Consider the following 9833-nt stretch of genomic DNA (forward strand, 5'->3'; position numbering starts at 1 on the left):
CCCCCCATCTACTGCCCTCCCACCCCCGATATCATGCTTATCTATTACAATTCCATTGAATCCGTTCCCGCTCTCTACTTCATGTTCCCAATATATTTTAATTTGTTTCTGAGATCATGGACAAATGTTGAGAATGTGAAAGTTTTTTAAAATCACTTCTATAATTAAATTTATAAATTCTTCATTATGATTTTCTGTCTCTCACTTTAGTTTATAATCCAGTTCTCTCATTTTCCAGTTATCCCAACTGAACACTTTAATGAGCTTTATGGTGCCCCATTAACTACCAGATATGAGTCGAATATGCATTACTGTACATTATTCATGTCATAATTTGTTGCATGTGGGGTTTTGGACATTATTGAATTGGGGCAATTTTCTTCACTAACGACAGTAACAACTCAACAAAGCTTCCAGAGTGTCATTGAAAGCTCCCCAGGCTCCAGGTTCCCCATAAGAAAGACTTGTGCATCATCATCTCAGAGTCCTCTGAGTGGGGAATTTGGGAGTGGCTTAGCTGCAAAAGTCAGAGTCAGGTTCTTGAGTCAGGATGTGGGCCTTGGCAGCCATCATGGAAGTGGCTTCAAGAATGGCTCACTCATGGAGGGCGGCTTCCAGGACGGCTCACTCCTGTGGCTTTTGGCAGGAGCCTCAGTGCTAAGCACACAGGTCTCCATAGGATGCTTGAATGGGGGCCCACTGCCCCAGAGCCAGTGATCTGAGAGACAGCAGGAAGCCTCCACACCACTCGCGACCTGGTCACACACTTCACCTCAGCCATAGCTGGTCTCAGAGAGAGTCACTGATTCCAGCGCAGGCAAGGGGAGGGAGTCAGGCTCACTTTTAGGAGGGAGGGGTGTCGAAGACTCTGGAACTTTCTAAAGCCCTCGCATGTCACAAAGTGCCCCTCAATTCAACAGGGATTTATTACTAGGGATGTTTCTTTAGCTCCCTTTAAGTGTTTTCTGTCCAGACAACCATTTTTCTCTCTTTACCCATCACAGTTCATTGTAAAGGTGCCCACAGTTAAGTGGGATATTCCATGAATCAAAAATGCAGTGACACAAGTAATAGGCCAGGGTCCTCAGTGTTATATCAAGACCCAACTCCAACTGAATTTTGAAAGTATGATACCCTGGAAGATGTTGCTATTATTACCATGAAACAGACCTCCACGTGCAGAACAATCTGAGGAAAAGGGTTATTTATTTATACATTTATTTAGATAATATTGACATATAACATTGTATTAGTTTCAGGTGCAAAACGCATTGATTCAACATTCGTATATATTATGAACTGATCACAAAACAAGTCTTACTTACATCATCTGATTTTATAACTTTTCTTATCCTACAAATCCTAGTGCAATGAGAGTAATTATGTTAATAAGAAAACATTATTCATCAATGAAATAGTTTGTCTCTCATTTGATATTTTATTAAGGCAAAACATTATTCACACTGTTTTTTTGCTTGTTTTTGTTGTCAGTTAAACCTTGTGATTTTCCAGAAATAAAACATGGCAGCCTATATAATGAAGATGGATATAAATCATACTTTCCAGCAGCTTTAGAAGACTGGTTTTACTATTCCTGTAATGAGAACTATGTGACTCGTTCAGGAAGCTACTGGGATTACATTACTTGCACACGACACGGATGGACACCAGCAGTACAGTGCCGCAGTACGTACTCCTCTTTGTAATATGTGTGTGGAAATATGTCTAAGAGTGGAGAGAGGAAAGCACACAGCAGAGCACAGGTAAGCCTCATGTGATGAAAATAAGGTCAAGGGCTGAGCTTCATGAACCAAGAACCAACACAGGTTCTGCTTTTATTCAGAGTGCTTCATTAATATAGCATAAGAGGTAAAAATAGAGACGTTACGAATTACCTGTTTCATTTACACACATTATGATTATGAAAACTACAGATAAATGATTTTGAATGTTGATTTTCTTTTTTTAAGAATCATCGTGTAGTAGTTTAGTTTTTCTTAAGCTATCTGTTATATTTAGATGGTTTTGCATTCTAATTTGAATGCTGTAAAGATAATTTATAATTTACTATCTTGAGCCAATTTATGAGTTTTCCATTTATGATTTTGTAATTCATAGGAAAATGTGTCTTCAATAATTTGGAAAATGGTGTTGCTCCAGAAAATAAAAAAGAATATTTACAGGGTGAATCTCTAAGAATTGACTGCCATCCTGGTTACAGTCTTCCCAATCAGCAGACCTCAGTGATATGTACGGAGGATGGCTGGTTTCCTGCTCCTGTATGCCATGTCAGTAAGTAAACTCGTCTGAGATCCCAGGATGTCTGTGATATTCTAATACTCGCCCATAATAATTGGCAGAATGTTCATGTCAGCTTCTTGTTCTGCCAGGACACCTGTTTGGTTTTATTCTTTCCAAGTGTGTGTGAGTGGATACACTGAACTCAGGACGCATGTACTGAAAAATAAATGAACCTACTGATAGACCTTAGTAAAAAAAACAGCACAAGAATGACAAACTGGGACTCTGTACTAATAACGTGACATTAGCCTGTGGCTCAGTCACAGTTTCTACTGTCCTCGGCACAAAGAGCACTGATATTTGACAGTCCCCAGGGACACAGCATCCCTGTGGGAGTCCAGGAATCTAGCAGAGAAGTTTCAGCAGCATCACAGTAAAACTGTCCAAGAGCAGAGGCCATGAAGAAGCGAGAGGGACAGTGCCACCACCTGAGTTACCCTCTCCTCAGTGCACATATTGGGGACTTGGGGTTGGAGACCACGAGGATTGCTGCTTTCATATTGTTTTGGAAGGCTAAATGGGTTACAGGTCAACTTGACCCCTTCAAGGCGATTCTCTAAACTCCCCTATGGCTGGTTTGGGAGCCTTTACTCCAGGACTAGTTTACTTAGAACGCTGTGAGTGAGGCCTCTGCCGGTCTCTCCACTAAGGATTGGTGTTAAAAGAGGTGGATCCACTTTGATCAAATCTGAATGTTTCCCAGGGTTGTGTGTTCTCTGGAAATCTTTGAATTTATGGGGTTCCTCCTCTGGCAGTTATCTGTTACCCATTCTCATGGGGTTTTGCCCTACACAATAGTGTGATATACTCAGGCAAAGAATCTAGTCATTTCTGTGCAGTTCTGTTGAGTTCTGTGTTTCATTCCATAGTGTCCTCCTCGGGTTCTAGTGATGTCCACGACTGTGAGGTCACTGACTTTGGTGTATTTTGTTCAGTATGATTGACATACCCTGGTATGAAAGGGTTTTGTCTTTCGGTGTGTAGTCTGGAAACTCCCCCACAAATAAAGGCACATTGCGGACAGAGCTCACATTTGCCTCTCTCCGTCCAGAATTTTTGTTAGGCCCTGAGTGTTTCCTCTGCCTCACTAGGTTATTTTCACATATTTAGTTCAGTGTCCTCATTGTTTATGGCTGGAACTTTCTGTTTCTCGACTCTTCTTGCCTGATATTTATCCATTTGGGAAATTTCTTAGTCAACCACCTTTTAACTGTGTACATTTCCTCTAGTGTTTGTTTCTATTTCAGTTCTCATATTTTTCTTTTTTGAAATTTTATTCTTTCAATTTTAATGGGGCATGTTTGACAAATAGAGATAGCATATATTTAAGGTATACAGCTTGCTATTTTCATATATGTATGTTGTGAAATGGTCACCACAATCAAGCTAATCACCATGCCTATCACCTCACATAGTTAACCTTTTCCTTTCCTTGTGGTGAGAACACATAAATTAAAGCATAACTTAGGAAAGAACCCATTGTAAGGAAAGCTCTGGCAAGCTGGAGGATTCCAGATCCATTAGACACAAAGATGCCTTGTGTTTCTTACGAGGGTTTCTGAGTATTTTAAATATTGCTTTGCTCCAAAAAATTTTTAATAAAGTATCTTGATTTAATATCTTTAGAAACTCCTAGCTTATCTTCTCTGACACACATTCTTCGGTGATTAGGTTTTTCCAGGTTTTTATTTACAAATGACTCCTCATTTTTTATATTATGTTGTTTGAGTCCTTATGAAAATGTTTATTGAATACAAGTTTATGTTTTCCTTATGCTCTCTTTGTTTTAGAAATGTATTCAAAATCAGAAATACAAATTCTAAATGGATTTGTTTCTGAATCTGAGCCTACATATCCCTTATACAAACAAGTACAATATAAGTGCAAACAAGTACACGTGACACAGATGGTGAAACCACAGGGTCGATTACATGTCAGCAACATGGATGGTTCACTCAGCCCATGTGCATTAGTAAATCATTAACAATGTTGGTGTTTATTAAAATCTTGGTGACTACTGTACAAAAATTTCCTTGATCTAAATTTTTTGAAGGACAGGGAGAGGGCTGAGGTGGTTCCATTTGAGGAGCTACAGAATGTTGAGACAGTGTATATATGTTTTTTCCCTGTTAAGGTTAATTGCTAGTAGGATAGAAAGTCAGTCCATCTTTCAGTTTAAGCTCTTTCCACTGTATCCTGTGACTTAGAAACTAGTTAGGAGCCTTTTGTGGCTTCCGGTGTAAACTTAATTATTTTTAGCTGAGACCTTTTGCCTGCTGTCCCTGTTTTTACGTGATCGGACTTTTATATCAGAGTATTTATGCCTAGACACAAAAGTTATGTTTTGGAGGGAAGGTATGGGTTCACAGGGCCTCATGCAGGAATAATGTCACCTGTGTAATTGATATGCAGGAATAATGTCACCCGTGCAATTCATATGTTTGATACTGAAGGCTGGGTGCTCTCTGGAAACTCATTTCCTCTAGAAAACCTACAGACACCCCGTTAGCGGGACAGAGAAGCGCTTCCAGACAGAGCCGATCGCGCTGTGCTGAACGAGGTTCCCGTCTCACAGATTCAAATTGTTGGACCAGACGCATCTCAGTGCTACCTCTTTGGATGGTCCCCTCATCCTCCAACATGGAAAAGTGAATATTTATCTGACAGTTGCTGAAACAAGTACTAGAATTGTGGTTCTCACATTGTTTTTCTCTCTTAGTTTCCTGTTGGCTTCCAGAGTGTCTATAATCTAGTGCATTACACCAGAGATGTACATGAGAACATGTGTTGGGTAGTAGAGAACTCTGATTCTCTCACTTAAGAATTAATCTTCCATTGTTTTTTGAAATCTGTATTGAAAGTAACATAGATACACATGTTGTGTGTGACAGTGGACAGACTGCTTTCATTATTTTTTTTTTACGGTATATAACTCTTCAGCACAAAATAGCACCAACTGTCAGAGCACTTTAAAGTGGTGCTTAATTTATATACAGACTTATGCTAAAGTGTATTATTCCCAGAATCAGGTTGTTTTCGTTGTATCACACATGATATGGCTTTAGCAGTACAATTCTCACTTTCATTTTCCTTTAGAATACTGTGGTATGCCGGTGTTCGCGAATGCCACAGCTGTCATTACTGGCTCACGGTTAGTAATCAATGACACATTAGACTATAAATGCTTGGATGGATATGAAAACCGAGATGGAAACAAAATAGGGTCCATGGTATGTGATGAGGACGGCTGGACCCACTTGCCTACATGCTACAGTAAGTATGTTTCTTCTGTCACTTCCTTGGTCAAGAGTTGAAAAGCACATATGTATGTCGTCCTGGTTGGAGTGTGCTTTATCTGGGACATTTTTAAGACCCAAGATTTAAAATGCAAGATAGGGTTCCGCTATGAAGCTTTATTTAGATAGTTTCCCATAAAAGTATTGAGTTTTTCCTCAATGCATAAAATGCTGTTTTTCAGAATCTACAGAAAAGTGTGAACGTCCTCCATCCATTAGCAATGGAGACATCACCTCCTTCCCATTTGCAGTGTATCTTCCGGGCTCAAGAGTTAAATATCAATGCCAAGCCTACTACGAACTCCAGGGTTCTAAATACGTAACATGTAATGAAGGAAAGTGGTCAGAACCACCAAGGTGTATAGGTAAGCTCTTCATATTCTTCTGCACCCTGAGAAAACAATCTTTGCTACGTGCCCATGTCATCTCCAGTTGTTGTGGATTCACTCCAGAAGTCTGTTCACCCACTGCTATTCTGCTGAATGCTTGACATTCAAACATGATGTGCAAGGTGATAAGCTTGGGAAATTCCTGTGTGGACAAGGGCAGTTTCCTTAAAACAGGAGCGTTCACATACTCAATGCTGATATATTAGCTGCCTCCACTGTGGACCAAACCTTAATCCTTATCTCCCACTTATGTGGCCCTTTCTATATGAGATCCAGGGAAAACCTGGGCTCCAAATCCTGGAAGTGACAGGACCAGAGAGCAAAGTAATACACCCAAGTCAGAATAGTCCAGAAATAGCCCCAAGCTAGATTTCATAGGAAAAATATATGTTACATTTCAAAGGTAACTTCTACATCTCAAGTTATATTGAGGAGATGGTGAAGTTTAAGATTGTGTGAAGCACAAGCGTTACCTTTTCTGAGCTTTAAGAATATGAATCGATTATCATTATTGAGGACATAAAATCAGTTCTACCACAGAGTAAGACTTTAGTCTCTGAGTTGAAAAAAGCATTGAGCATTCAGGAAGGTAAATTTGTGCTTGCACTAGTAAACTTGAGAGAGAAAGTTCTGGAACATATGTTTTTAGAGAGGTCTCTAGAGCTCACATGATACATATTTTTGGATACAAACAAAATTTGAAGGACTGAGAATCTCTTGAAAACAGACATACACACACACATATATAATATATATATATATAAAGCCTCATCAGGTAAGAGTAAACAGGATGTATTAGAACATAATTTTGAGCCATTTCTAAGGCCTACCAATGTTACTGAGGACCAGACTAGAATGTAAAACACTTCGGTCAAGAGAAGAGTAAGAGGAGTCAAATTCAAAATTTTTAGCATGGAAGAATTTCTACAATGCTATAGTAGCTTGTCTATACAAAATAAGCAAGGCCTTAAACAGTATTATAATATATGAAATGTTGTTTACAGTTGCATTATAATAGCAGTAAACTAGAAGTTCCCTCTTGTCTTTAAAAAATAATAAAGCTTCTAAACAAGGTAATATTTATACTGAATTTACAGTAGAGGACAGTGAGATAGTGAGATAGAGGAATTTGTTAATAATCAAGCTGGCATTCAAAACCCCACTCTGTGTGTATGTATGTGAATGACCTATGCAGCCTTTTCTTCCATAGAGAATAAAGGTGATAGATGATAGCTAGGTAGGTAGGTGCGTAGGTAGGTAGGGAGATAAGCAGATAGATGATAGATAGATAGATAGATAGATAGATAGATAGATAGATAGATAGATAATACATAGATAATACATAGATGGATATATATGTTATAGACAGTTGCGTTTTCATTGAACGCTGTTTATTAGAAATACCTGGTTTTCTGTCGTTCTCCTTCCACGCTGTGGGCCTAAGAGGAAAATATAAACATAGATTTACACTAGCAGAATGTGAATAAATGTGGACTGTTTGTAGTCACTGCTGGTTGAACAGGAAATGGAGAATGGAAAACCATGACACAGTAGAACATGTTCGCGTGTCTCTTCTTGATCTGAAGTCACTGGTTGCTTGTTTATGTCGGAGATGAAAAGGGAGACGCTAGGGTCACGTTCATCATCCCCACCTAATAAGCTCCGTGACCTTGGAAAGGTGTTACTGAACTTCCCTTCACCTCAGCGTCCTGGCGTGTGAACTGTAATGGAAGGAGCTGTACGATTTCACAGAGCTTGTACTTGAAAATTGCGAACAAGAGCTCTGCGCACAATTAATGTCTAGTAGCTATTTAGCTTATTTCATAATCTCATTTTATTCTAAAGTATTCATTAGGTTGAAGTTTTCTTAGTCCTGAAAAGGGAAGATTATTGTTTTTATTTATGTTTGTCTTTCAGATCCATGTGTAATATCTGAACAAAACATGAATAGAAATAACATACAATTAAAAGGGAAAGATGACACAACGTACTATGTAAAAACCGGGGATCTCATTGAATTTGTGTGTAAATCGGGACACACTGCAGCTACATCACAGCAATCGTTTCAAGTAGTGTGTGGAGAAGGGACACTGGAGTACCCCAGATGTGAATAAAGAAGCAGTTACCCCACATATCCGGCCTCTTCCATCTACTGCGCTTACTGTCTGAGCTGCTAAGAAAGCTTCTGATAGCATGCTGCTATGTCCTACTTTACTTCAAAGAAAATACAAATAATACGGTAGTCTCAATTTTCAACTTATCTTCCCACAAATGTGTCAAAAAAAACTATACCATCCCTTACACTTGTACTAAGATGATAGTTATTTTCCAGTCCCAGGTATTAGACTACTTACCAATATATTAATAAACACACAAATATGCTAATTATGTGCTTTCTGCATATTTAACAAAGTGTGTAAACATTCAAACAAAATAAGTGAGCCTAGATTTATTGGGGGAAATGATTCAATCATAAAATTAGATATTAAAATAGAAAGTGAAAACAATAGCATTACAAATTTTCTGGATGAATCTCTGGATGAAGAAATGACATTGTGAGGAATAAAGGGAAGTTTCATTCTTTATCTTATTTCCCCTTGTAGTTTGAACTGGCTTACAACATCGAAGAGTTTCTCTTCCATTTGACAACAATAGTAAATCATGTTAAAAGTGTAAATCTTAAAATGTCCGGTCATAGAAAAATTTACTTGATGCTAAGTAAATATAGCAACTGAGTGTTTATTTTCTCATATGTTATTTAGAAAGCATATAAAACTCAATTAAAATCCCTGTCAAACTGAAACGTCATCAAATAACTACTCTCTCATTCATACTTGAGAAGAAGTCTATCAGGCTAACTACCTCTCAGTTTGGGTTAGACTTTCTGTATATTTCTCATTTGCTCCATTTTTCCTCCAAAAGAATCATGCTGACTGTCCATGAATTCCGTTTTAATGTGTAATGTTCTCCAGTGTTTTCATCTTTCTCTTTTATGAAGAAATAGATATCTATGAATTCTGCACTTGCTATTGAAAATTAAAGTGTCTCCCACAGACCCGGCAGCGCCTTCCCTTCTAATCTTCGGATTAGCCAGTTAGTGATTCATCTTAGTTAACGTCCCTGTACCAACAGGACGGCCTGTCATTTGAGCAAACTTTGCTTTCACCTCCAACGCAATGACAGTGCTCTCACAACGTAAAGTTCTCTGAAAACACAGTGGCGGCTATCTAACCTTCTCCTCAACACCTCACACATGTGATGGAAGTGATAATGCAATGAAACAGCTCACACTTCGCCAGATTGCCCAGGTGGACGTGCTTCTGCGTCAAGCAATCTTCACATCTGCTGTCGTCTCATTCACCCTTTCCATGACTTTCTCAAACTTTCTCTGCTCTCCTCAGTCCTTGACCTTCTCTTCCTATTGTCCTTCCACATTCTGAGCAGGTGATGTCCCCTCCTGGACAAGGAAATAAGAGCCATATGACATGAACCACCTCATTCCAGCCACAGGAGCAGCCCGTCTCCCAGACGAGAGGCACCTTCCGCTTGTGCCTGGGCGGCCACCTGTTCTCAACTTTCAAGGAACCCTCTGCAATCATTGTACAATATCTTCCCCACATCCCCCTCCTGTCTTTCTTTACGGACTCATGCCCATTTAACTTGAACATGCTCAATTTCACCCTTTTTATGCAAAAGATCTCCTTTATTCTTCTCTCCCTGTCTTTTAAAAAATTACTATAGCATCTCATTTCAACCAGTGACTTCCCAAAAGTCTCTCCTACATTTAATAAAGTAAATCCTCTATATAATATAGACTTCTTATTCCTAATGTGTTTGTTATTTTACA

The 9833-nt window shown here is 38.9% G+C and overlaps 2 protein-coding genes across 2 annotated transcripts in view; one reads left to right on the top strand and one right to left on the bottom strand.

Annotated features, from left to right (window-relative positions):
- LOC109380457 (complement factor H-related protein 4-like) overlaps window positions 1–8571 on the top strand; it is a 22264-nt gene extending 13693 nt beyond the window's left edge. The window contains exons 6-8 of the mRNA XM_019638021.1: window positions 5398–5574; window positions 5780–5962; window positions 7904–8571. Of these exons, the coding sequence (XP_019493566.1) occupies window positions 5398–5574; window positions 5780–5962; window positions 7904–8100 (557 nt within the window). The 3' untranslated portion in view covers window positions 8101–8571. The remainder of the gene's footprint in view (window positions 1–5397; window positions 5575–5779; window positions 5963–7903) is intronic.
- Window positions 1–9833, bottom strand: part of F13B (coagulation factor XIII B chain) — a 48817-nt gene that overhangs the window by 25658 nt on the left and 13326 nt on the right. The gene's annotated exons all lie outside the window — the stretch shown is intronic.

This window comes from Hipposideros armiger, unplaced genomic scaffold, assembly GCF_001890085.2.
Source record: "Hipposideros armiger isolate ML-2016 unplaced genomic scaffold, ASM189008v1 scaffold_37, whole genome shotgun sequence".
Lineage (NCBI taxonomy): Eukaryota > Metazoa > Chordata > Mammalia > Chiroptera > Hipposideridae > Hipposideros > Hipposideros armiger.